The 26,725-nt window shown below is 37.9% G+C and overlaps 10 protein-coding genes across 10 annotated transcripts; 4 read left to right on the top strand and 6 right to left on the bottom strand.

Moving 5' to 3' along the window:
* Positions 1–348: 348 nt before the first annotated feature.
* V1514DRAFT_277206 (S-adenosyl-L-methionine-dependent methyltransferase) lies at positions 349–1,218 on the bottom strand (the record flags this gene model as incomplete). Its single annotated transcript, XM_066924948.1, has 1 exon — positions 349–1,218. The coding sequence occupies one exon, from the start codon at positions 1,216–1,218 to the stop codon at positions 349–351; it is 870 nt and encodes a 289-aa protein (XP_066784760.1).
* A 1,574-nt stretch (positions 1,219–2,792) lies between these two features.
* On the top strand, positions 2,793–6,659 carry V1514DRAFT_303490 (uncharacterized protein). The gene is made up of 4 exons (XM_066925599.1): positions 2,793–3,089; positions 3,148–3,470; positions 3,531–3,671; positions 3,732–6,659. Exons 1-4 carry the CDS (start codon positions 3,026–3,028, stop codon positions 6,465–6,467), a joined length of 3,264 nt encoding a protein of 1,087 aa, XP_066784759.1. The 5' UTR covers positions 2,793–3,025; the 3' UTR covers positions 6,468–6,659.
* A 90-nt stretch (positions 6,660–6,749) lies between these two features.
* Positions 6,750–8,910, top strand: V1514DRAFT_326710 (uncharacterized protein). The gene is made up of 3 exons (XM_066926849.1): positions 6,750–7,451; positions 7,499–7,604; positions 7,654–8,910. Exons 1-3 carry the CDS (start codon positions 6,997–6,999, stop codon positions 8,659–8,661), a joined length of 1,569 nt encoding a protein of 522 aa, XP_066784758.1. The 5' UTR covers positions 6,750–6,996; the 3' UTR covers positions 8,662–8,910.
* V1514DRAFT_326705 (amidase signature domain-containing protein) lies at positions 8,647–10,291 on the bottom strand. The gene is made up of 2 exons (XM_066926848.1): positions 10,009–10,291; positions 8,647–9,962 (listed from the first exon to the last, which is right to left on the bottom strand). The coding sequence occupies exons 1-2, from the start codon at positions 10,201–10,203 to the stop codon at positions 8,751–8,753; spliced, it is 1,407 nt and encodes a 468-aa protein (XP_066784757.1). The 5' UTR covers positions 10,204–10,291; the 3' UTR covers positions 8,647–8,750.
* A 491-nt stretch (positions 10,292–10,782) lies between these two features.
* Positions 10,783–12,966, top strand: V1514DRAFT_346488 (acyl-CoA dehydrogenase/oxidase C-terminal; the record flags this gene model as incomplete). Its single annotated transcript, XM_066929269.1, has 4 exons — positions 10,783–11,168; positions 11,297–11,812; positions 11,833–12,544; positions 12,640–12,966. 4 exons carry the CDS (start codon positions 10,783–10,785, stop codon positions 12,964–12,966), a joined length of 1,941 nt encoding a protein of 646 aa, XP_066784756.1.
* Positions 12,967–13,003: 37 nt separating this feature from the next.
* On the bottom strand, positions 13,004–15,067 carry V1514DRAFT_326698 (uncharacterized protein). The gene has a single exon (XM_066926847.1). The coding sequence runs from the start codon at positions 14,833–14,835 to the stop codon at positions 13,126–13,128; it is 1,710 nt and encodes a 569-aa protein (XP_066784755.1). The 5' UTR covers positions 14,836–15,067; the 3' UTR covers positions 13,004–13,125.
* V1514DRAFT_219671 (uncharacterized protein) lies at positions 15,061–17,408 on the bottom strand. The gene has a single exon (XM_066924715.1). It carries the CDS (start codon positions 17,013–17,015, stop codon positions 15,306–15,308), a length of 1,710 nt encoding a protein of 569 aa, XP_066784754.1. The 5' UTR covers positions 17,016–17,408; the 3' UTR covers positions 15,061–15,305.
* Positions 17,409–19,107: 1,699 nt separating this feature from the next.
* On the top strand, positions 19,108–19,782 carry V1514DRAFT_277453 (Asp/Glu/hydantoin racemase; the record flags this gene model as incomplete). Its single annotated transcript, XM_066924959.1, has 1 exon — positions 19,108–19,782. One exon carries the CDS (start codon positions 19,108–19,110, stop codon positions 19,780–19,782), a length of 675 nt encoding a protein of 224 aa, XP_066784753.1.
* A 1,129-nt stretch (positions 19,783–20,911) lies between these two features.
* V1514DRAFT_341293 (major facilitator superfamily domain-containing protein) lies at positions 20,912–22,612 on the bottom strand (the record flags this gene model as incomplete). Its single annotated transcript, XM_066929052.1, has 2 exons — positions 20,912–22,128; positions 22,183–22,612. 2 exons carry the CDS (start codon positions 22,610–22,612, stop codon positions 20,912–20,914), a joined length of 1,647 nt encoding a protein of 548 aa, XP_066784752.1.
* A 1,915-nt stretch (positions 22,613–24,527) lies between these two features.
* V1514DRAFT_219422 (uncharacterized protein) lies at positions 24,528–25,985 on the bottom strand. The gene has a single exon (XM_066924714.1). The coding sequence runs from the start codon at positions 25,826–25,828 to the stop codon at positions 24,830–24,832; it is 999 nt and encodes a 332-aa protein (XP_066784751.1). The 5' UTR covers positions 25,829–25,985; the 3' UTR covers positions 24,528–24,829.
* Between the last annotated feature and the right edge of the window lie 740 nt (positions 25,986–26,725).

Below are 26,725 nucleotides of genomic sequence, written 5' to 3'. Positions count from 1 at the left end.
TTGTGATGGCAACGTGTTACCCGGAATAAATTTAAATAGCAAAATGGAAGTAGTATACGCGTTTCCTTATAAATAGTACTGTTTAGCCGTGCCATTTAAATCACGTGATTCTAAAAAGATTTACCGTTAGACTCAAGCACACGTATTTACAGGTAAAAGGCACGGAAAAGAACATAAAAAGATGAAATACACAAAAAGTGGGCCCGGCCTCAATCATATACATTGCCACATTTTACTTCCTTATCTTCTTGATCACGACATCTCCCCATACCCTCACGTGTAGTATACCAAATGGACACAGTAAAATACAAACATTACTTAACAATCAAATTTGATAACCACAAGCTTTCAATGCTCTTTTCTAGCAACTACATATTTTATTCCAGCTACTAAATTAAACTCCGGATCAAAAATCGATGACAAATCTTTCTTGAATTGTTCAATATCAGACACCAAGGCCTGGCCTGTTCGGATAGCCATGCGCAGCAGGCCATCTTTTATGGCCGTCAATGCCAGACCGCCAATTCTTTTCTCGTACTCATTCTCTGGCCAATTTCCAATCGGAAACGTAAATTCCTGTTCGTGAATGATGTCAAGATTAACTAAGCGACATATATGAGCCAGGCTGGTAGGAGGATACTCGCTGTTGATTGAACCCCTTAGAATATTAGCCAGTTTTCCGTTTTCGGAGGGTTGGTTCTGCAAAGCCAGTGGATTGGGTAGAACAATCTCGAGTAAATGAATCTCGCCACTTTTGAACTTGACTACTCGCTTAAGTTCTTCAATGTAAGTCAGCCAATTCTTGATACCGTAATAGATGTTTCGCGAATGAATAATGTCGTAAGCGTTAGATTCAAACGGCAACGGCCGCTTATTTGCATCCGCGACAACAAACGTCACATTGGGTGCCTTGTCAAGACTTCGAGTATAATAGAGATCAAACGCAGTAATTTGAAAATTTGGAAATGTGAACCCTAGTTCACTGGCCCATGTTCCGGATCCGGATCCGCAATCTAAAACCCGAAGAGCAGAGTTAACCGGGAAATGATCGATCAACGGGATAAACCTGCCCCCACATAATTGAGTAATGATTGAATGTTCAAATTCAAGACTTTCGAGCTCAATTTTTGAATATCCGAGTGGATTACTACTGACGTGATCCGAATTCGCGGAAATTTCCGTGTCTTGCAATAACGAAGATATTGGAATCCCGGTCATGCGTTTCAATATCAGTTCTATGCTATAAGTTCCTGTTCAACATGTAAAGTAATCACCCGCTCTATGATTCCAATTTGTAATATAAGCGTTGCAATTGTCGTATTCCTAGGTTTCCCTTTATATCTATTTTGAGACGAATAAGAAAAAATACTTCTTAAAAGTATTGATCTAAAGGAATCTTTATTGTACTAGCGGTGATCATACGCACATAAATGTATATTTCAAACGCTAATGTCCGAGTATGAAAGAAGCAATCGCTATCACAATACATTATTACCCTGCTTTGGATTTGCGACATGTTACGGTCGCTAATTCTTTCCACAACTTGGACGGTATAGTTCAGTTATACGTGACTATTTTACAATTAGTACACAAGCTAAATAAATCTGGGTTTTGTTTGTTGTATCTTGGAAATTATAATTGGCATAGGTATTATCTGAAGGACTGTAGATAGTCGCCTAATAGCAAATAAACCCCTTTTCATGCTTAAAGTTCATGATGCAAACACAGTAGTTGAAGTTTCTATCTCTAGAGCTACTAATAACTCCAGTATCATCTTCAATCGAGGAGCCACTTGGCAGAATGCTTAATTTGGGTACCGTCGAAGCACCAATTGTTTGACAGAGTCTTCACCTTCTTCTAGTCGCCAAACATACAAATGACATTACCTTGGTGCGTAACATTATGGAAGGGACTCACTCTCCTGAACATGAATGCAAATTGGATAAATATGGAAATGTTGAGATGTCTTGTGTAGCTAGCTGACAAGGGCCTGATGCAAGTTTCATAAAAAAACTACTTCGCAACTTTTCGCGCATTCTCAACAATTTAAATTTGTAATATATGCCTTTTTATTTCTTAATATTTTTTGTCTAACTATAACTAACTAACTCTTATCTTACTCATGCTTTCCATGCCAACAAACTTCTCTTTTCATTTTCCACAGATGCTGCTGATCTGAACTACGAGGAAAACCAATTATATGACTTCTGTGGTATTATAGATCAGTAATACTTTATGGATAATTATTACCACAGACTCATTTCTTGGTTCTGAATTATATATATATTGAACGTTGATCTATATGATTTTCTCTTTTTATTTTTCTTGAAATTTTTTTTATCATTGAAGTAAATAAGTTTGTAGTAAATAAAAGACTATACCGTATGTGAGAAACAGCTTTACCTTGTGTTATCATATTTCAATAATTCCAATCCCAAGTTTGCAATCATAAATTGTATTTGACAATTTTTTTATTTTATCTTTATACCTCTACTTAAAATTATACAGAAATATTGTCTTTTAACTTTATATAAATGAAGAATAATGTTCAAACTCGTAAAGCAACTTTCACAAGAAGTCTTTCAGATGATATAGCACAAAAGGCTTATAATTCTATAAGTTCAAAAATCAAAATTAACAAATAATTAATTACACACTGTAAATAAGAACTTATGTTAATTGTAGCAATATAACATTGTTGGCTAAGTGACTAGTTATAATTTGGTTTTACGTCGATCAGAAATAGTTGTTGTTCCCAAATGCAGTTAATTTATTTGATTTAATTTAATGTCTACGACGTTTGCTATGCGTTTTAATTGACTATCATAAAAAACAAAGGCATGCAGAAAAGTAATCGATAATACATAGAACATAAAAGCCATACATAAATCGGAGAACACAGCAACTTTACCACTTTTTTGTTCATTAAGTTGATACGCCAATATCTTGCGGCATCCGGATTAGCTGTGCTTCGCTGTCAATCATCAGCAATCGCCTTACTTGGATTTAACCAATAGAACCTGGCATGGGTGGAATAACTAGCAAAATAGATGACTCGTGTAGTGTTTTAACTACTAATAAAGATCGATGTGAGTTTTATGCTAGGTTGCAGAGGTCATTTTATTTTAACAAACCAACCTGTTTTAGTTTGGATATCACACTTAAACATCCAGTCGTCCGATAATCGGCCGCTTTTTCAACTGCAAATCTCTGAAGATTTGACTACAGTAATACCTATTACAAATGATTCATCGAGACTCATTGAATATGTTCAAGATCCTTACTCCAAAAGCACACTTCCAAGACTACTTAAGATTCCAAGCTCATCGGGCCTGTTATTTGAATTTAAAATATCAATAAACCGGGCTAAAGATAAGTTTGCAGGACTTAAGGGACTCACGTTTCTTAACGCCACGAGTAAAAACCACTTGGAATCTATGCTCACCAAGGAGTTACAATCTGATCCCAATGTATGCCAAGTCCTGCATTATCGGTGATTTTAATTTCGTTTACTAACATGTTTCTTGAAGATTCAGAGAAAAGAGAATGTTCGTGTCATTGGCGATTTTCTTGAAAATGATGGAGATGAAATTAATTTTGATTGGATCTGGGCTTGGAAGTCGCCTGGCGATATCGACTTTCAATTTAACGGATGGAAAAATTACTGCTGTGTATGATCAACTTGCATTTCTTATTTGTGTTCGTGCTATTAACTTGTTTGTTTTTTTTAGTTTGCTGAATATAATAAGCGAGAGCACAGATTAGATGTTCTTTACACTTTCGAGTTCTGGGTGGATAATGGAATTTTGATTGGTACTCAAATACCAGCGTATAATCATTCAGAAAGGCGTATTGATACGCAACAATTTGGACCTTTTTTATCAACCATTAAACCTGTTTACGACATTAGTGATAACGATTCAAGAAAATCCATGGTCACATCTATTTCTAAATTGCCCAACAATTCAATTAACAAAGCATTACAAACTGAGACAGCTACTAGTTCGTCTGCTCACATAACTCAGGGTTCTAATATTAATCAGCCTGAATCTGATCTTTCTATCCCCGAAGATGGTCCGCTGTTTAGGGCTACAATTGCTTCCATGGAAAAAAAAACCGTGTCTCTCAAGGTCATAATCAAAAGGCTGGCAAAGCGTGCACAGGCAACTTATGAAGCGCAAGCGCAATATTGTGAAGCCTATGCAGCTTTATTAGATGACTTGAGGGAATCATCCAAGCAGCTTAAGTCCCTTCAACCTGCAGCTGAAAACTATTTAAATCTTGTTGGCCGAGATATATTACGACTTGAACGGCAAAATTGTATTGATTTTCAGTCTTACTGGGTTGAAAATTTAAAGCGTTTTTATGATGTTGATATTAAAAATGCAGAATTGAAAAAGAAAGAATTTGAAGACGAATCGAGGGAGTACTATGCCTGGCTTAGTCGCTATTTATCCATGAAACAAGAAAAAGGGAAACGCAAGGAGACAGATTCAAAGTACCAAGACAAACGAAGAGCGTTTGAAATTAAACGGTTTGATTATTATTATTTTATGCAAGATTTACATGGCGGCAGACGAGAACACGAAGTTTCGTTTCAACTGAGCTTATATGTTGAAGCTCAAGTCAAACAATTTTTGTCGGCCTCAAAATCTATACATCAGGCAAAATCTCAAATAGATAATATGGTAGCGTCAATGAAGAGAAGCAAGGAAGAATGGTTAATTCGTCGATCGGAACGTGAGGAACGACGAAGAGCTTTGGAACTTTCTTCGATGCCTGAGCCTCAGTCAAGCTATGTAAACAATGCAGATCAATTACAGAAACGGGTTCTTGAAGAGCATGGAGTGGCGACTGGTAGAGATGCGCTTCCACTTCTAACCACGACTTTTTCTGCTGGTTCATATTTGCCGGCTTCGCCTGTTCAGATAAAATCTACTCGTGATTTAAACGATAGAGATTCAAATGCTCCGATCGATACGAAGCGCAAGGAGGGGCTTTTATGGGCTATGTCACGACCTGGTGGTCATAATGACCCTAGAAATATTAATAAATCTGCTGCATGGCATAAATTCTGGGTTGTACTTGCAGGTGGTCAATTATGCGAATATTCTAATTGGAAACAACAGCTTGAACTTCATAATGAACCTATAAATCTTAAAATGGCTTCAGTTCGAGAAAGCAAGAGTCTTGACAGAAGATTTTGCTTTGAAGTCATTACACCTCAGTATAGGAGAGTATATCAGGCTACATCAGAAGACGATATGAATATTTGGATTAAGTCAATATTAAACGCTATATCGAGCACACTTGAAGGTGATATCGGCAGTTCGGCTCAATGGTTTACGGACATATCGTCTGGACCAGCTGGTAGTTTAAGTGTTAGTGTATTAAAAGATGGTTCCAATAGTACATCAACGCCCACGCGAAAGACACTATCTATTGGACTGCCAAAGTTGTCTACTTCGCCACGATTACTGGATATTGATGGTCAAAATGATTTAGCCAATAAGATATTGAACGAGTCTATTGTGGAAGAGCACAAAGAAGAAAATTTAGTAAAAAGGCTACGTGAAACTGATGCGACAAACGCCGTGTGTGCTGATTGCGGGTTAACATCGAAAGTAGAGTGGGTATCTATAAATTTGATGGTGATAATATGCATTGATTGCGGAGGAGTACATAGATCTCTCGGTACTCATATATCGAAGGTTCGAAGTCTTACACTTGATACAGTTTCATTCACGCCAGATTTGGTAGATGCTTTACTTACTGTAGGCAACGCTAGGGCGAATTCTGTCTGGGAGGCTCTACCAGAAGCTGCCATACAGAAGGCGTTAATATTTACAGATGTCTACGAGAATGCTTCAATCAATCAAAATTCACAACTAAATACTACCTCACTAGTTTATAAAAGAAGGCAAGCATTTATCCAGAGCAAATATGTGGACAAAATGTTTGTCGTCCCTATTCCGCGAAGCACTACAGCTCTTCGAATTGCTGTAAAAAATCAAGACATGACAGAAGTTATGCGAGCGATTGCAAGCGGCGCTAGTGCAAGCGGTGTTGCTATGGCATCTTCTGGAGCTTCTATCTCATCGTCATCATCATCGTCATCTCCGTCATTATCATCCAATTCAAGCGTTTACCCACTTTTTGTTACTGCCCTTGTTTACGCTCCGAAGGACGCGACAACATTTCCCGTTGCAGAGATGCTAGTACAACAAGGAGCTAACATTCCAGTAGAATTTCCTATTGAAATCAGTTTATCACAGGATGCACGTGATTTTGTGAAGCGGAAAGGCATTCATAAGGCTGCGGGTAGCGTACTTTCACCATCTACACCTTCAATCATGGAGACAGTTAACACTTCGGCGCAGACAGTCAAAAATATGTTTGACCAAGGAAGTAAATTCCAACGCAAATTAAGTACAGGATCAAGATTATATTCAAGTAGACATGAATAATTATTGACTATAATTCTTCGGTACTCAATTTTTGTCTTGCCATACACACGGCTGATTATGCATTCCTTCATACTTCTGTGATTCATGTAATACTATATCTGGTTTTGTTTATATGTGGCGCTTTTGACTTATTTGTCTACTTGATCAGCAAGTATCAATTAATTAATTTATTATAATTAAATTCAGTTCCGCTTAATTGAATAAGTAAAAAAAAACTTTAAAGGTAGTAATGTTTCATTTGCGCTGAAGCTCCCACTTATTCCCTCAATCTCTTTTCACAAATGTCAACCTAAAAAGTTAAGCTCAACAGGACCTTTTCTCGCGCTAAGCACGTTCTCCAAATGCGTGAATTGGCAAAGCAAGAAATTTTGCACAGATAGATTCTAAAATACATAGTAGACTTGCATTTATGTGTTATGACAATTTTGCCTGACCAGTCTTTTAACAAAGAGCTGTAAGAAATCTGTTTGTTATTCTGAGGCCAAGTTAGTTTGTAAACACAAGCAGGGTTTTGAGCCTGCACTGTGCTATGGATTCCATGGCTACGCCAGCAGAAGAACAGCTACGAATCCAGATCCAGGTACCAAGCATGAAGCTACCGAGCTCTGCAATTTCACATCCTCTTTCAACTAACCTGAGCTATAATCGACCGCGACAATCTCCTGATTTGCTTACGCAGGCGTATCTCACAGCAAAGTTCAGAGTTGCGGAAAGTAGTGTTGGTCGAAACTGGACCGATGCCGATATTTTATGTTTAGTTACGGCTTATAAAGAATGCAAACGCGAAGCAAATGCCGGTCGCAAGAATAATATGGTTTCTGAAATTTATGAAGATGGAAATGCCAATGGAGGAGGTAGGGTACATGAGAGTATAGAGGCTTTTTTTGACAGAGTTCATGGTTTGTTTGTTCAGAGGGCTATCAATCCTCAGCGAACCCCAAAATCGATACATGAAAAGTTTGGATTTTTAGCTGTTACATTTCGGTGAGTAATGAGCTATGATACTTTTGGATATTAATATTTATATGTAGACGTATTCGTGAATTTCAAGAAGGTCAGCTTTTAGGTATGCCTGACGGAATTGGATGGTGGGAGCTTCCAATCAAGGAACAAAGAAGGTTTTTAAGCAAGTCAATGGTGTGTAGTCTGTCAATGATTGATTTTAAGTCGATCTAAATGTTTTTAGACTCCTATTTCAGAGACGGTTTATCTTGCGTTGCGTCCTATCTTTGATGCGATTGAAGCTCCGAAAGAGCAGAGCAAGCAAATAACACTACTACCATCGAATAAGAATTCTGGAATATCTTCATACTTGGACAATAGTATTCGAAGTTCTCCATCAGTATCCCAGACTCAGGTTTCTACACCACTTCTGACTCCTTTTGACCGACAACGGCAGGAAAGTGGCGACCAAAATACTACCCAAAGGCAGCAGGTTTCAAGACATCAAGAAGATGCCGATTTGTTTTTAAATTCACAATTCATACAACGCTCAAATAATTTGAGTAATAGAAATTTTCAACCCACATCTGAATATCAACGATATTCGCATGAATTGCAAGACCAGGTTGAACGATCTAGCTTACCTTACAGTCCTGGCACTCAACAGATATACAGTAATCAAAGATTACCACCGCAAGATGATCAAACTAATGCATCTGAGGACCACGCGCAATCGCACCTACAACTGCAATTTGAATCACAGCGGGCATCACCGCCACAATCTGAAAACATGCAGCATGATGAAAACCAGAATCTGCTTCTAGGGACGTCACAATATTTTGAAAGTACTCAGCTTGAACTCGATTCTAATGACAACCAATTCTTAAATGGAGTCCGACAAGAGCAACATATTAACTTAGTTTTTGATCAAGTGAACGCGAACTCTAGAAGTAATCAGCCTCTGCCAAAACGAAGGAGAATAAGGAGCCGTGCCTCAAATAATATAGTAGATCACGACGAAAACGATGGTGTCAATGACTCAGATCGCAGCCTGCGTCAAGAACTTTCAGTTGTACAAGACAATAACGTATCAGCCACGAGCATGGTGGATCTGGTGAGATTATATAAGCAGTCCGTCATGGACCAAGAAAGAATGAATGAGCAAATAATGGGGTCCCTTAACGCACTTTCTCGAATGACTAGTTCTTTGATAGACGTGATCAATAGGAACCAGTCAGAACAACTACAATAATGTATTAAAAGAAAAATATAGAATAGTTTTAGAATCATGAACAAAATCTATAAAATTTACACCAAAATAAGTATGCTAAGCCAAATTGCCTATGAAAAAACCACGTCAGTCTCATTTGGCACAGAGTATTTATCCAAGTGGCCTAATCTTCGTGAGTTTCCGGACAGAATTCTCTGGGCTAATTCAAGTAGTGCATAGTCAGTATGCTTTCTTGCAACTAGAGTTACACCAAACGGTTGACCGTCGCCAGCTCTGAAGCCGGCAGGAATAGCTAAAGCAGCAAAATCTGCAAGATTAACAAAGTTGGTATAAGTACCTTGTTTCGAGTTCAGTTTAAAAGGATCGGCTCTAACATCAGCAATCTTGGTGGCAATTGGTGCTGTAGGAACGAGAAATCCATCAAACGCTGCAAATTTGAGTTCAATTTCGCGGACAAGATCACGCCGAAAATGTTCCCAATCAAATTGATCAGCGGCAGAAAACTTTGTGGCAGACTGAATAACGCTACGAATTATAGGATCTATCGATTCCGGTTCAGTCTCAATTAATTTCCGAACAACTGTATAACGCTCGGCCACCCATGGACCTTCATATAGACATGCACCAATTTTATACATTGGTGAAAAATCAGACCTAACAAGTTCAATTCCTGCAGATTTTGCCTCTTGCAAAAATTTTTCCCATAAAGGTGCATTTTGAGTATCTTCAAACCATTTGGGCTCATCTGGAATGGCAAACTTAGGTTTGTTACCAAATGTAAGCGGCAATTCCTTTGGCAGTGGACGAGAGTAAGAGTCCGCTGGATCAAACTTAGCAGTGATAGAGAAAACTGTTTTTGCATCGGGCAAATTGAGAGCAAGCACAGAGACACAGTCAAGATCTTTACAAGCAGGGACAACACCCGTGGCAGATAAAGCACCACGAGTAGGTTTTAACCCGATGAGATTATTGTGCATGGCAGGAACACGAACCGAGCCAGCGGTGTCAGTTGCAAGAGCAAACGGGGCCAATCCCCTTGATGCAGCATTAGCCGAGCCTGAGGAAGAACCTCCCGAGCAATATTCATCTGAAAAGGCACTCGGAACCGCACCGTACGGTGACCGAGTACCCACTAACCCAGTAGCGAACTGGTCTAAATTGGTTTTGCAAATGGGAATTGCTCCTGCAGCCTTGAGAATTTGGATAATAACAGCATCCTTAGTAGGTTCATACTTAAATGCCGGGCAAGCAACCGTTGTTGGAAGTCCAGCGACGTCGATGTTATCTTTAGGCGCAAATGGCACACCGTAAAGAGGAAGATCCTAATTAGAATTAGACAATTGTGTAGCATTATAAATAAAAACACACCTTAGCGTTGGGAATAGCATGTAGCCGATTCCATTGATCAGATAGAAATTCTTGAGAAGCGATTGTAATAAATGCAGGGTCATCTTTGCTGAATGTTGCGACGTGAGCTACAATTCGAGAGAGTCCCTCGTCCGAAGTGGAAGCACGCTGAGCGTCCAACCATTGAGAAATTGTCCATCCTATTGTTTCAACCATGGTAATAAAACTAAAATAAAATTGGCAAAGTGGACACCTGCCTTCGTAGTTTATAAAGTTGGCGCCGGAGACGAGATATTTTAGACCATCATGCATATAGGGTTAGTTACCCGCCGCGATTACTAGCAGTCAACTATTCCATTCCAGCATAGCTATAATAACATACAGGCGTAATATAACTATTTATGTGATTTCTAGGACAAATATTTTTATAGTTTTTAATTGATTTGATATTTTTGTATACTGTTTTACTTGATCAAATGGGCGAACAAAAATAAAAACATTATAAATATGGCCTCGGCTGGATTACTAAAGACTAACTTATATACGCTACTGCTATAACTGTGCATACAAAAAAACTACGCTTCGGTATCTCATGCGGGGTCCCCCTGAAGGCACGGAAACTGTGTGGCGGTACGTGCCCAGATAAGCAGGTGTAAATAATAATGGGATTTGAGCTTGGAAATCAGTGGCGGTGCATTTTAATGCATGTGATTAATGCCTCGAGAGAATTATAAATATAAATATCCCCTGATCCCTGATCTCTGTGCCTGGCCCTTATTTTTGTCAAAACTACGCATGTCTGGAAACGAGAACTCTGGCAAAAATTCTGTTGCGTTCATTTCTACTCAGGTTAGCGATAAATCCGTCGTTGGCCTTGGAAATCCTGTCGAAGCCATTGCGCAAGAGCGCAAAGGAGCTTCATTTCCTGTCCGAGATCTTACATATTTCCTTGACGGGGGTGAGACGACCACAATTTTGAAGGAGAGAATCATGCGTGAAATTGAGAGAGATCCTATTTTTGAAAATATTGATTATTATGATCTTACTAAAGAAGAGCTCCGTGAGCGAACTATGCAGAAGATTAGCAAACTAGTGCATTATATTACCAACAAACGAGAAGTCAGTATGATCCGACTTTCATTAGTTGGTGTTGTTGATATGGGACTTTTGACAAGAGTTGGGTAAGTGTGACATATTAGAATGTTTACAAATGGTGTATTCTAACATGCGCACGGTATATAATAGCGTTCATTACGGTCTTTTTATCGGGTCATTACGAAGTTCAGCTACTTCTAAACAATTTTCATAGTCAGGGCGCTGCCGAGCTTCGAAATATAATTGGATGCTTTTGCATGATCGAATTGGTCCATGGTTTCAATGTCGCTGGTCTTGAAACGACTGCCACATTCGATCATCGTACAGACGAGTTTGTCATAAACACTCCGCATATTGGAGCAACAAAGTGGTGGATTGATGGAGCTGCTCACACTGCAGCACATACAATATGTTTTGCGCGTTTAATCGTCAATAATAAAGATTATGGAGTCAAGTCATTCGTCGTTCCTCTACGCGATCCAAAAACATATGACCTCTTACCGGGAATTGCCATTGGCGATTTAGGTAAGAAAATGGGACGCAATGGTATTGATAATGGTTGGGTACAGTTTACAAGTGTTAGAATACCTCGCCAATTTTTGCTTATGAAACATACTAAGGTTGACAGGCAGGGAAATGTAACGCAACCTCCGCTAGAGCAATTCGCGTACGGTGCTCTTATTCTTGGTCGTGTTTCTATGGCTATGGATTCTGCTCAGGTTAGCAAAAGGTTTTGACTATTGCAATCAGATACGCTTCCGTCAGACGTCAATTTAGCTCCAAAATGGAAAAACTTGAGACCAAATTGCTGGATTACGCTCTTCACCAACGAAGATTACTTCTATTTTTAGAACAAACATATGCTATTCAATTTTCTGCAGATGAATTAGCTAATAGTTATCAACTGCTTTTGAAAAAAATGGACAAAGTTGATTCATCTGACTCAAAAAAAATGGCTGTTCTTATAGAAGACTTAAAAGAAGTATTTTCGACCTCAGCTGGTTTAAAAGTCTTCACCACCTGGCAATGTGCTGAAACGATTGAACACACTAGGCAGAGTTGCAGTGGACACGGTTATTCAGCATACAATGGATTTGGTCAGCTTTATGCCGATTGGGTCGTCCAGTGCACTTGGGAAGGAGACAACTCAATTCTTACTCTATCTGCTGGTCATGCTCTTGTGCAAAGATATATTCAAGTGCAGAATGGGAAGAAAGCGCCCGAAACTGTTGATTATCTTAACAAAATTTTGCAACTCAAAACTGCTAAAGCTGGAGATCGCAATATTGATTCTGAAGTTGTATTACGGGAAGCATGGGATGTAGTAGCTACAGCTACTGTTTCCAAGGCAGGAGAATTGTTCATTAGCCTTAAAAAGTCAGGCGTGGCAACTGAGCAAGCTTTTGAAGACACTTTGCAAATCCGCTTTCTTGCCGCCAGAGTTCATACACGAGCTTACATGGTCAAAATTTTTTTGATAGGATATGCAATGCACCGGTCAATATTAAACCGGTTCTATTTAATTTGGCTTTATTATATGCCATTTGGTCTATTGAGAGAGATGCTGGTCTTTTTTTACAGGCTGGATATTTTGTTTCTTCCCAGATTGACAAAGTTGGAGAACTCTGCAATAAATACTGTCTCGTGATTTGTTCTCAAGCTGTTCCATTGACAGATGCATTTAATTTTACTGACTTTTTTATTAACTCCGCAATCGGAAGATACGACGGAAATGTTTACGAGAATTATTTTGGTCACGTCAAGCGGCAGAACAAATCATCTAAGGCACAAGCTCCATATTATGATAAAATAATTAAACCAATGGTTAATCGCGAAGTTTTTGAGGAGGATGACTACGCAGAACTACTCGATGTCGATGAATAAGGAAAATGTTTATCTTACAAGCCCATTAATTAAAATCATCGGATAGTATATTACGTAAATTACAAAGAGGTTTAGAATTTTAAGGTACAGCATCTATAACAACTTTTTAAAATTTGATTACAAGAATTCAAGTTTAATATTTAAGCAACTTTGAGTGAATCAAACTTTGAAGTTCCTGTCGTTATCAACAGTTTTCTGATTAATAACAACCTTTCCTGAATGTGTTCGCATATGCCGAACCAACTGATCGTGCCTTACAAATGCTTTTTCGCAGCTCTCAACAGGACATTTAAAATTTCGATCAGGTGTGTGAGTCCTCATATGCTTTGCTAGGTTTGAAGATTCTGAAAAAAATTTCCCACAGCCTGGCCATTTACATCTGAGTGGTTTTTCTCCCGTGTGTGTTCTCAGATGTACCGAAAGAGCGGTGCTCGCCGCAAACCGCTTACCACATACTTTACACCTATAAGGCCTTTCACCAGAATGAACTCGCAAATGTTGAGTAAGTACTATTTGCTCTGCAAATTGTCGCCCACATATAGTACAAACAAATGGTCTGTTATGAGTATGAGTTTGGAGATGGCGTATAATTTTTTGTCTTTGATTAAAAGGTTTATGATTTCTTTCACAACCATGCCATGCACACCTATACTCTTGCTTTCTTGATCCAACATGACTTGCAATGATGTGCTCTGATAAGTCATGAGTGTTTGAAAACACTTTTGAGCATATGGTGTCCGAGCCAATTATCCACTGGCAGTCATGTTCTTCTTTAGATATACTCTCTTTGACAGTCTCGGGTATATTTGACCCCGCCGCGGAAGACACATGCGGAACAGAAGAAATATGGTCATGAACAACATGCGAGACAAGCTGATTTGTATCGAGTGTCGTGAATTGACATGTGTCCCATTCACATTGCAAATAAGGTGCAAAAGTTGACATATGATCAAGAACGTGAGCATTCAATGATGATTGATCGTGATAGGAGTCTGAACATTTATTCCAATGACAATGAAGTTCAGCAGCAGATTTCAAAGGATTTATAGCAAAATCAGAAGACTTATGGTTGAGCTCGCAAGGCAGAACATGTTCAGTTTTGATATGACTAAGAAGGCTGTCAAATTCATCAGTTAAAACATCACAGGATTCCCACTGACAAGGAATAATGCTTGGTAAGCTTTCTCTTTGGTGAGTCTGTGATGTTTGAAGCCGTTCATAATTCTGTACTCCGTGTTGATGATTTTGGTGATTTTGGTGATTTTGTTGATTTTGGTGATTTTGATGATAATAATATTCTTGCTGTTGTTGATAATGTTCATATTGATGTTGCTGTAAGTAATTTTCCTTCAATTGATTTTCATGCTGATGTTTTAGAAAAGATATGTGAGTCGTCCGTAAATGTTCGTCCAAATCCGACGGAGAAGTAAAAGCGAAAGAACAATCATCGCCCCAATGACAATACTTATTCGTATCCAAATTAAGAAATTCACCCGAGAATATGGGAGTTTTAGTAGAACTGATAGTAGAGAATGTTCCGGACCTTCGTCTAACTAAAGAATTGGAAGCCAGACAAGTAGAGCAAGTTTCAGCCGTAGATGATAAAGTGGACGCATTATCAGAATTGCACATGAACTTATCACAACCATCTTCAAGTTCGCACTGCTCTTCATCACAAGAAGTACAGGCAGTCGAGCCAGAATCACCCATATGTTCTAAAATCGGACAAGGAGGAAAACTGCAAGGGTCGACACAAGGCGAATCAGCATAACAGCAACATGCATCATATGTATTGTGTCTGGCTGATTGAAGAGTACAATCAGGACCGCAAGGTTTAGAAGAAGCAGAGTCCTCTAACGACAAGAGCATATTGGCCCCCTTTATTGTAAATGTGGTGACAATAAAAATACAATAGCGAACAAAGAAAATGCAAAAGTAAAAAAGCTAAGGATGACTGGTTATGCTATCGTATAGTTATCACAATTAGGGGGAAGTTGAATTGGAGGAGTACGATATGAATATCTATACCGGTTCAAAATTTTGCAATTAAAATTTAAAATCAAGAACTATTGGTTTGCTTTTATTTATATTTTACATAATACCGAGAAATGAAATTATCTAAAAACTTTTACAACTTGCATTTCTGATTTTGAGATCGAAATTTGATAATTGAAATAACCTTGATAACGGTCATTTTCAAAAAATTTGGACACCTTGGTGGTTTTCCGACTAACTAGCCACATTAAGCTTGCCCAATATAAAAAACCTTACGTTATTATAAATACTCACGCAATTGAGTATCAGCAATACAAAAGTTTAAGTATATATCCAAACGAAAACTATGACACAATCACCTCTTCTACCTTTTCAAACGCATGCAATGCTTCGCCATACTTTTCCCAAATACCTGATCTATATCCTACATCAACTTTCTTAAGCATCACATTCTCGTCCCACCTCGACTCAAGAAAGTCTTCAAAAGATTCATATTCATCGCCTTTTTGTTTTCTTTTCAACGCCCACAATGCTTTATATGCAGCACCTAAAGCACACGCATTGGAACCCAATTCCAATGCATATACACCCTCAGATGGCCCAAGAACTTCTCCAGTAACCTGGCAAATCGCAGAATTTTTCGAACCTCCACCAACCACATAAACCCGACGAGGTTTTCCATTCGACGAAAGTAAAGGACCGGCTCGTAACCTCATAGAAAGATTTTGAGACTCTAAAATCGCTCTCGCGTCATCTGCGGGTACATTCCATGTTGAATCTACCTCGTGACCATTCGTAATAAGTTCTATATCTTCATTCTTCGCTAAAAATCTCCATGTACCTTTTGGTGCATCTGGAACAATTTCAGGCAACGGAAAGTAGATTCCAATTTTGTTTTTTTTCTCTGACGTAATATTGAGTGGTGTTGAACTGATGACCGCCTTATTAAAATTATCCCAAACGTCATCAAAATTATCATTTTCTTTAGAATTAATTTCATCGCGCACCTTCTCACGGGCCAAAGATCCATTACAGTAACATAGCATTCCCATATATAAGCCTCTTGTAGTCGGATGAGAAAACAGATGGTATTGAGGCGACGTTTTATATATAGGAGTTGACACAAGTAGCGTAGTCGATGTGCCCAATGAAACTATGACATCGTTAGGCCGTAAAGGTAATGCCAAAATTGTAGCAGGATTATCTCCAGTGATTGGGGTGATAATGCAGTCCGAGGCAAACCCGTATCTCTTCACGTAGTAGTCACTGATGAACCCAAGATTTTTACTACCATCTGCTTCAACTGAACCCAACTTTTGAAGAAGATCATCACGGCTTTCTGACCCCCCTCCTGCAACAATATTTATTATTTTTTCGTCGAATGTTTCTTTAGTTATATCCCATAAATTCATACCACAAACATCACTGACATCCAGAGGAGCAATTTTACCTAACAATAGAGAAGCAAAAAAGGACGAAACTAAAGAAATTCTTGCAGTATTATAATACTCATCCGGATGTCTTTCGCGAACTCTCATGATTTGAGGACCGGTGAAACGGTGATGGGTTTTGGAGCCGGTGATATTTGCGATTGCATCTGGACCACCAATTGCTTCTTCCAAAGCTTCGCATTGTGACACTGTAGAGTGATCCTGCCAGTTAGGACTGAACTGATGAGAAAAAGCGTTTGGACATATCTGTGTTTCCAGAGGTTTCGTATGGTCCAAATTTGCTAACGTGAATGCCGCATCCTCCGACCAATAAACGGAGCCATGTTGCTGACCTGCACCGGAAATGCTTTTAACTCGAGAAAAGTCCAATCCAGCTTTCCTTAATTTTTCCAATAAAATATCAAACGCCTTAATCCACATTGCCACTGGTGCATATACCTCATTCAAGCTTGGATTAGTATAAACACCTTTTCTGGTTTTGTATTCAGGGGTGTCAACATCAAACTCAACATGACACTGCACCTCGGCATTCAGTTCATCATTTACAGCAACAACTTTAATTTGCTGAGTAGACAGGTCAAAACCCAAAAATAAATCAGACATTTTTCAGGCACGAATGGGCAAATACTTGACAGGGTTTTTATTGTACGCTGGCCAAGGAGGAATTGCGACCAGAAAACCGAAAACAGAAAGAAGTATAAAGATGTATACTGTGTATGATATATCGTTATATATCAACCCGCCACAGTAGGAAATAATCTGCGGTTTTTATTAGCCTGACTTGGTTTAATTTATTATTTTAACCATAAAGATGAACCCTGAACGCAAGCAACCAATGTTCTAAAACATCTTCAAAGCCAATAGAATAGTTTACATGAAAAATGTATGTTTGACGTATAAGCGTCCAGACTAAAAAAATGAACTAACTTACTGCTGCAAGACCAAGAAAATAAAATGTAATTGAATCAGCAAGACGCTGTCCCTCAAAATCCTTAGACTACTAGTCAGATACTGTCGGTATTAACATATAAATTACTTACAATACTTCCCGTAATTATACTGTCAAGAAACATAATTAAGAACAATTCTACCACGGTCATATAAAAAGGACCACAAATACAATATGTAGAGCTAAAGACGACTAAGCGTGTTTGGCGGCTAAGCGGATGAAATTAGGGGCGGATAACAGAATAGACTTCCAAATTTATTCCGTCCGGCAAAATTGGATAAAAAAAATAGTGTTCCGCTTTTTTGCCTTTAATCCCCTTCCACTAACTAGTTAGTTAGCAGCTGTTGTAGTAATTACGTAATATATGTACAACACTAATAGGTTATATGACTAATACAACATATGAGATGAATTATGTTTACTTCATTTTGCTTGGAGACAGTTTATGTATAGCTAAAAAGACATCTCTGCAAAGAAAAGTGGCAAATCACCAAAACGGTAATCCGTTCGCGGTGATTAGTAGTTCATCCCCACATACGAGGTACCATTATGCATATACCGATTAGTACCTACGACGCATATATATTCCGATTATACATGCGGTTTTACCGATTAAATACAGGTACCATGTAAATACTAACCAGAACCAGTATATCTATTGTTGGACAAAATCATGTACCGAAGCTACCTTGAGAGCGAGCATAGGCGCGTTATTATAGCCGGTTGCAGGCGTTAATTCTTCTATTTACGACACATAATTTATATATGTTCTTACGTTGTACCCCACACTAAATTTGACAAGCGGCAATTGACAAATCAATGAGTCGTACGCAAACGCTTTGGTATATATATTGTTACATCATCTTGAATGACCGTCCAACATACAGACTTTCCTTTATATTCATTCTGTGCACGCCATAGCTTAGGATTGCGCGCTTCAAGAAAAGATTAGCCTCGCCGAAAGTGTGTCCATGACTAGACTTGAGGGATAGGTTTTGAGAAAGCAAGTGGAATAAATAAGAGCGCGCCAGCCTACGTAATGTAAAATCTTCATTATTCGTTTTACCTGTGTCTCTGCCGTGTAGTTAAGCTCGTGTTGTGAATTGCGAAGTGCTAACGAGAGCACTGTCTATAGATTACGTAACTACTGTAGCGCCAAAGGGACACAATTGCAAAGAAAAAATTTTACGGGAAAGAAATAGGACATACCCTAAACCCGATATAGTATGTGCACTTGTCTACATATAACTTGTAAGATACATGTAACTTAACTAGTTATTTTACAAATCGAAGCATAGTTATAGTTGAAATAAGTTTGTAAAAGAACTACAATTTATGACAAGTTACATAAAATTAATAAGGTGTGCTATGTAATACACATTTTTTTAAAATGTTTCCAAAATAATATACATAACACTTAGTGACTTATTGACGCCCAAAGATTTGGCAAATTCTTGTATAATTACATCATAGATATTTTGTATCGGTGGTATCTGAATATCAGATCATCTCTAAACGGCATGATTTTTCGACTGTAAACTGATAACTACTTACCGGCGCATATAACCCCTATTACATAATCTCAGCTACGTATCTCAGAGTGCTTGCTAATCTCGGTTGATAAGGATTCAATCGACCATGTCGAGGAGGCGTCTTATATTTTTGCCCAACGATCATTAAGAAATGTACGTAATTATAGAAATAATACGTTAACTTTTTTTTTCTCGATAATTTAATGGTACAGACATGGCGTCGTCAATTTTAATTATTAATCCGAACTCGTCGCCATCAATTTCTGTTGGTCTTGAACAGGTCCTAAAACCTCCATCTGGATTCACATTTGATTTTTTCACCGGTCCTGCTGGCGGTCCGTTACAAATTGACTCGGTGACCACGGAAATAACGTCTGCAGCTAATTGCTTGCCCGCTTTATTACCACTATTATCACGTTATGATGGATTCCTTGTAGCATGCTATTCCGATCATCCACTTACTCATGCATTAAGAGAACACACCACCAAACCAGTTATCGGTATTTTTCAGGCATCAGTGTTAGCATCTTTTGCTTTAACAGGAAAATTTGCAATTGTCACGACTGGAAAAATATGGGAAAGTTTACTGGATGAAGGTGTTCGTGCATTTCTAGGTGCAAGAACAAGTCAATTTGTTGGCACATTTTCCACCGGCCTTGGAGTCTTAGAATTGCATTCTGCTTCTGAAGACTTGATTTCAAATAGCATAGGAACAGCTGCTACCAAGGCGGTTACAAACGGAGCGACAATAATATGTCTTGGTTGTGCTGGGATGGTTGGCATGGAAAAAAACATCAAAAAAGCTGTTGGTGAAAAGATTAAAGTTGTTGACGGTGTCATAGCAGGTGTGGAATTGCTAATTGGTCTTATTCGACAAGGATATAAATAGATTGATTGTTTTTATAAATGTATTATCATTAGTATATTTAAAAAAGCTAGCGCTTGCTAACTTAAGAAGACGAGTCAAAAGCCAAATATTGAGATATGATAAACGCCTAATTAATAACTACCTATTTAAAACTATTTGATTATGATCATATGTATAAAAATATGTACCAAAAAAAAATCCACTCGTTTGAAGAGATAAAAAATATTTCGGTTCCTTGCTCTGGACTTTCAACAACTTGTTGCTTGCCCGGCATTTAAGTATGAACTTACTAAGGATTGATACTCTCTCAAGTTGTCATCGTCTGCATTGAAATTGTCGTATATCATGTTTAGCTTGCTTATGATCCCTTTTAAATTTGGCGTTCAAGCAGAGGGATTCTGATGCAACTAAAGGCCGCACAAAGGAATGCAGTACATGGACTATGTATTGACTTTAGTTTGACCTCAGTCGATATTTTGGATTTTCAAAATATTTTTTTTATTGGGATAATTAGGCATTTAATTGGGTGTTTGTCGTAATTATAAGTCCAACGCTCTGGAAGTAGCGTAATAAAATCGCGGCACTGGTATTTTCTATTTCATGTATTGTTGTTTGCACCAGCCTTATGATACCTGCGACAAATTGTCATAATTGTCTTCAATTGTCTTAAACGAATAAGTTCGCCGATGTCATTGCAGTTGCCACAACCACACTCAATGCCGTTTGCACCAGGAACCCTAAAGACCTCTTAGAAACTCAGGTCTTGGTCCCAATAATAAATGTATGGGCTCGCGAAAAAGAATAGTAATGTTGGCGAACACATTTCAACCCTCTTCGTAAGTTATTTTCATCCAACACAAGCAGACAATGCCACAACGGGCAATTAATTATTTAATGTTCATCAAGTGGACGTGGCTTGGCAGTGGTAATTATTATATAAAGACAACATAATATCACTACAGTAGCAAATTGTTCTACTTCTATAATCTATAAATGAAAATTATTATTTGACTATCGAGAATCACGTTGCAAAATGTACATAATCCATATTGAATGTTATTATTTTGGACGTTTTTAAAGAAAAAAATATTATAATATATTTTGCACCAGAGAAACCGTCCACTTTATAGATTAATATTATCGACAATGGTCAGTACTTATTCACAGCATGCTTGCTAAATTTGCGAATCTGTGGGCCCCATTTATAAAATACATAAGGTAATGGAACCAATAAGGAACTAATGCAACCCATGATTGTAAGAGTCCAATGAGTACCCAAGTTTCGGTAAAACGGAATTCCGACCACGGTCATACCACCGGCAGTCATGTATCTCATAAAGGTTACCAGAGTTAAAGCGGAACCGGCGTAAACTTCATAACAGTCAATCACGTACATATAAACTGTCATGAATATACAAATAACTCCATATCCAAACAAAACAGAAGCTAAAATTGGCGACCATATACTGATTGAAGAATAGTCAGTCCAACCCATCCAAAAGAGCGAAACCGGAACACTAATAGACCCGCCTAGCATGGCATACCAAAGACGTATTTCAGGTGGCAAATGAGTCTTTCCAGAAGCAATGGCTTCATTCATTTTCCTTTCAGTATATTTGTAGAGAGGATAAACAAGAAAGGATGCCAACAAAATTCCAATATAAATTCCAATGAAGATGACGTTGCTAAGCCCTTGTGATATGCCGTACACGTCCTTGTAAATAAACGTGTAGCCATTTAAAAACGTGAAAAGAACAATGTATAAAACAGTTAAGTAAAGTGCCATTAAAATAATAATAGGCTCAGTTGACATTTGCAATGGGCGCAAAAGCGATAGCTTGATACGAATCCAAATATCCTTGTGCATTAGTTCCATTTCAGATCGATATCTCTTACTACCGGTTAGTTTTCGCAATCCTGACGCCTTCCATTTTAAAATTAATGGACCAAATGTTTCCGGCATGAAAAAAAAAACAATTAACATTGCCAATGCACTTAAAAAAAGTGTTACCCATTCAGACCACCTCCAACTGTTTAGATAACCATCACCAATGTAGCTTCCAATTACTGGACCCAATACCGGACCTCCAAAAGAGCTAATCGCATACATTGGAAATCCATAAGTTTTTTCCTTAGAATCCCAAATATCAGCAACAGAACCCCCGGCACAAACAAGAGGCGTAGAGCCAAACAATCCAGCCAGGAATCGAAGAACTATTTGACTACCAATATTAGGAGCCAAAGCAGATGCCATAATAAATAAGCAAAACAAAAACATAGTAGAGATATATACTAAATTTCTTCCGAACACCTCTGAAAACGGAGCAGCCAAAACAGCCCCTACGGCGTATCCCATCAGATAAACACCTAAGAATGTTAGAATCAATGACAACTTAAGTTCACGACGGTCATATTAAGTACCTGTCGCAAGACTTTCTACGACGTCACTGACTCCCAAATCACTTGCAGCCTGTGGCAAAACAGCAACGTCCATGGAACTGGCAGCGCCGACCACAAACGCGATGAGCGCAACAATGAGAGTCGTGGTCACCTTTTTAACTTTGCTGAAGTTTCGAGGATTCAATGAATCTTCCGAACTATTCCAACCAACAAGAATAACATCTTCATGAGTTTGTCTACTTTGTTGCGATATCTTAGTAAATTCAGGTTGTTCATTTTCGGATTGTTTCGATATACTGCTATCAACGGCGCTCAGAATTAGTTTTGTTTCCTGTGTTCTCTCTGAGTCGTCGCCAAGAGCTTTTTCCACTGCGTGGCTAAATTTTTCTTTATCATGTACCTCAATTTCGGCACTTCTATGTGCCCGCCTGTATTGTATGTATGACTGCATAGATATTTGAGGTATAGAGAAATAGAAAATGCTGGCCAAATTACTTGTTTTAACTATAATACTTTCGTAATATATAACTTTAACAGATAACCTAAACCGATACCACAAAAATAAAAATCAAAAATAATTTACTCATTTGGAAGGTAAAAGCACGCCGCAGTTATTATATACCTTAACTTTTAAAAATAATATAATTAAGCTTTGGTAGAGTTCCGGAGATTATTGCCCTAGTTATGGTCAGTTTCGGAAATCACAATACTGGATGGTGCATGCGTAAACAAAATGTATATAGAAGTTAAATGATTATGATGATAATGATGATTAATCTTTAATGACACTATAATTTCTCACAACGAACAGATCAACCCCCCTGAAAATACGTAGAAAACGGCCCAACGTCATAACCAAGTCTTTCTTACACTTAATGCAGTTTACGAAAAAAAGCAAAGAAATAAAAGAAGGAAATTTAAATAGCCGTATTTTCATCAAGAGTCCACAATTCGCACTGCATCCCGAGTGATACGCCAAAATTTTCCGAAAGCGACAAGAACAAGACTTGTAGGGAGACCTCCCAATGTCAAAGACTTTATGGCCAAATCAAAGTGCGCTAAGTAGATAGAAACTCAGCTACTTTAGCAGTCCCACCATAGTACTGAGAAAGACCGAATACGGCACAGTCAGTTTTTTCCATTATTCGTATTTTCGTAAAACTAGGCTTATTCGAGCTATAGTTAGTTATGGTTGTAGCATACATGCGCTCACATAAACCTTAACTTCCCGTTTTCGGCTTAACCTTTTTTTTTTTTATTTTAACGTAGGCTGGGTGCCATAAACAGTATAAATTACTTGGTGGATTTAATTCTGCTTTTCATTGGTATTTACACCATCCATTCTGAGCTAGATAACCTTACAGTTTAGGGATGGACACGAATACGGTACAGTCAACTTTTTCCATTCGTGGTATAGTCGTAAAACTTTAAGGCTTATTCGTAAAGTATACGGTTTATTCTTATAGTATTCGTATACTAGTATTTGTATTTTCTATTTAGGTATAACAAATTAGTTAGTTACCCTAACCAAAAAATTTTCTGCAAATCTGGCAGTAAAGTGTTTACCTGTATATGGCAAGGGTCTCGTACCCTGTTACAAATACCAAGTCTTGTGCTGTTAGTATTAGTAATTACGAATAATCAATTTCTTCATTCGTATAGTTAACTATTCGTAAAGGTTTATTCGTATCGTATCGTAATCGTAATTGACGACTATACGAATACAAATAACGAATATTTCCGTATCGTGTCCACCCCTATCCGTTGTTTGCGATTTTGACGGTTATCGTATCCGTTAAGCCGACAATTTAGCGGATAATTATCTGCAGGATTTTGCCAAACCGTCAACCGTATCCGGACCGTGAACAGCTCTAAATTATTATTATAACGAATATTCGCGTATCTTGTTTAAGTACATGAGAAAATGTGTCCAGTTCCCCATAAGCAAATCCTCATCCGCTGCTGATAGTATTTTCCAAAGCGTCCATGACAAGTTCGGAACTGAACCACCTGAGTAAGGATGGCTCGGGGTCCACAAATGATCATGTAGTAGTAATTTTGTCATTTAGGTGGAACTATAATTCTCGGAAGCGTGGTCCCTTGGCATTGTAAACGCACGTACACAAAAAAATTCAAGATTCTTAACCGGTTTCAAGAACTGTTAAATTTTTTGAGCTCTACTTTATCATCTTTATAAAAAATAAAGAGAGTGAAGAAATTAAGCAAGATTCTTTTGTATTGTCGGCATTGTCAAATGTATACATTCAAGTCCATCTCTTTCCTTTCCTTTCCTTTCATTTTTTTTTTGTTTTGGTGCAACTGAGATTTATCGCAAAAATGACCGTTGTAATTCCGTGGCCTTCTCCATTCAATATTTGGAGATCTCTAAATAACTCTTGAAATCATAATTTTTATATAAGCTCAACAACTTTCATGTAGTTATTATTTTTAGAAATTATAAATTTAATATAAATCAAGCAAAAAAAAAAAATAAGCGAGATCACGAATCCATAATCAAAGAATCCCATAGAATGTCTCGCCAGACTCGCATCTGATGTGAGAACGACAGTTTGAACATGCACTGAAACGCGAAAGTTACTTGACGATAAATTTCAAGTTAAAAAATAAATTATTTGTAAAAATTAGTTATTATATAACATTAACCAATCTAATTAACCCAGTCAACCAGCTGTTTCGTGAGATCAACAATACTTTTCTCAAGAGAGATATACTCGATTCCTAAGTCCTTTATTGATTTTTTATTGTCAACATTAAAGAAATTATTTGGTTCTGAATTTTCTGGGTCTCCTTTTGGAACTTTGTCCTTGATTTCAGGAAATTGCTTTCGAACAATATTGGCAATATTTTGAAACGTAAATTGGCCTGCTACAATAAAATATCGCTGATTGTCGGTTTTCGGGTTGTCGATAGCATTGACATGAGCCTCGGCAACATTGCGAACGTCAACCCAAACCGGAATGGCAGTAGGTAAAATCTCTTTTGCAGATCCATTTATCAAATTCCATATATTAGCATTCGACGTGTTAATCGTTCCCGGCTTGACGTCATGAAGCATGGGGCCAAATACTAATGGTGGATTTATTGTAGTAATTGAAAATTTAGGCTTGTTGTCTTCTAGAAAATCCCAAGCAGCTTTTTCAGCAAATGTTTTAGAGGCTCGATAAGTAGTGCTTGGGCCGTCGTTGATAGCTTGCTCCCAAGTAACTGGATTCCAGTCTATTTCAGTATAAGTATGCTCTGGCCATGAACCCTTTTCAGCATTGACAATAGCAGCAAATGAAGAGGTAATAATAACCTTTTTAACTTGAGGAGCATATTTCTGAATTGCATTAAGAATACCCTTAGTGCCTTTAACAGCCGGATCAAGTAGGTCTACAACGGGATCGGTAACTTGGAAATGAAACGGCGATGCGGTATGAATAACATAGTCCACACCCTTGACGGCTTCGTCAAAAGCATCTGCAACGACTATGTCAGGAACAATCACAAAACTCAGGGCAGCATTCGGGTAAATTTTTGCTAAATAGTCAGCCTTTGCCTGCGACCTCACCGTCGCAATAATGGTGTAGTTTCTGCTAATCAGAACTTGGAGAATATGACCAGCAATGAATCCTGAAGATCCAGTAAGAAGAACCTTTGGGGACATAGTGTGCAACAGAAAAAAGTTCAGATATAACAAGACTTATGCGACAGACATTCACAAAAACGAAAATCTACTCATGAATGTTGCGATAACACAATTGCGCACTCAATAGTGCGTACAAATTAAAGTTATTCACACAACCTGAAAAGTGTAAACGCTCCGCCTTCGAAAAGCCTGGTCGTGACGTAACTTTTTTTGGGTTAGTGCGCATGTTCTATGTAGGGGCATCCCTGAGGCTTTTCTATTTTTGCTTTCTTTTCGCATTTTGCATCGATAAATATTCAAATGAATTGTAAAATTACTATGACAGAAGAAATCTTTTGCAGCGATTGTAGAATAAATACTAAATGCGACTGAAGAATTTGAATTGAAAAGAATGAGCGATACAAAATTTGCAAGCTTCATATCCGAAATGCTCGCTCTAATTTGATGAGTGTAATGATTTTATTGGGCTTTTGAAAATTTGGAAAAAGGCGGTAAGTAACTTTGAGACTTGGAGATGCATAACTGTAGAGATTCTTCTAAAATGGTTGTAATTTACAGAGCGAAGATGAGATAATATACGATCAGTTTAACGTAGATGCTATGCGAGCGGTCAGATGAACCGAGCGGCCAGGTTTCACTGCTAACTCGACTAAAACCATAAATTACAGCACCATAACATTATTATAAAACTATTTTTTTTTTAAAAAATAGGTTCTAATTTTTTTTTTTTTTAATCTTAAAAAAGGGCTTGTAGACCCCGAGTAACTTTTTTATCTTAACTAGGACACTAGGTGCCCCTGACGTGTATTATTTATTCATCATATCGAAATAAGAAAATAGGACATGCCCTCATGAATGCTTGGAAACTCATACAAAAACAACAAAAAAAAAACAGAAGATTATAGACATCAACAA

This window comes from Lipomyces japonicus (assembly GCF_038497905.1).
Source record: "Lipomyces japonicus strain CBS 7319 unplaced genomic scaffold V1514scaffold_8, whole genome shotgun sequence".
Classification (NCBI taxonomy): Eukaryota; Fungi; Ascomycota; class Lipomycetes; order Lipomycetales; family Lipomycetaceae; genus Lipomyces; species Lipomyces japonicus.
Note: the sequence above shows the minus strand (reverse complement) of the source record. Positions and strands in the feature narration are given on the sequence as shown.

What these genes read in the sequence shown, in the direction of transcription:
- V1514DRAFT_303490 (XM_066925599.1), top strand. Translation starts at nt 3,026, where the DNA reads ATGGGTGGAATAACTAGCAAAATAGATGACTCGTGTAGTGTTTTAACT. An exon ending in AACTACTAATAAAGATCGAT is followed by an intron (nt 3,090 to 3,147) that starts GTGAGTTTTATG and finishes AACCTGTTTTAG; the next exon opens with TTTGGATATCACACTTAAAC. An exon ending in AGTTACAATCTGATCCCAAT is followed by an intron (nt 3,471 to 3,530) that starts GTATGCCAAGTC and finishes TGTTTCTTGAAG; the next exon opens with ATTCAGAGAAAAGAGAATGT.
- V1514DRAFT_326705 (XM_066926848.1), bottom strand. Translation starts at nt 10,203, where the DNA reads ATGGTTGAAACAATAGGATGGACAATTTCTCAATGGTTGGACGCTCAG. An exon ending in ATGCTATTCCCAACGCTAAG is followed by an intron (nt 9,963 to 10,008) that starts GTGTGTTTTTAT and finishes AATTCTAATTAG; the next exon opens with GATCTTCCTCTTTACGGTGT.
- V1514DRAFT_219422 (XM_066924714.1), bottom strand. Translation starts at nt 25,828, where the DNA reads ATGTCCCCAAAGGTTCTTCTTACTGGATCTTCAGGATTCATTGCTGGT.
- V1514DRAFT_219671 (XM_066924715.1), bottom strand. Translation starts at nt 17,015, where the DNA reads ATGTCTGATTTATTTTTGGGTTTTGACCTGTCTACTCAGCAAATTAAA.
- V1514DRAFT_326698 (XM_066926847.1), bottom strand. Translation starts at nt 14,835, where the DNA reads ATGCTCTTGTCGTTAGAGGACTCTGCTTCTTCTAAACCTTGCGGTCCT.
- V1514DRAFT_326710 (XM_066926849.1), top strand. Translation starts at nt 6,997, where the DNA reads ATGGATTCCATGGCTACGCCAGCAGAAGAACAGCTACGAATCCAGATC. An exon ending in TTTTTAGCTGTTACATTTCG is followed by an intron (nt 7,452 to 7,498) that starts GTGAGTAATGAG and finishes ATTTATATGTAG; the next exon opens with ACGTATTCGTGAATTTCAAG. An exon ending in GGTTTTTAAGCAAGTCAATG is followed by an intron (nt 7,605 to 7,653) that starts GTGTGTAGTCTG and finishes AAATGTTTTTAG; the next exon opens with ACTCCTATTTCAGAGACGGT.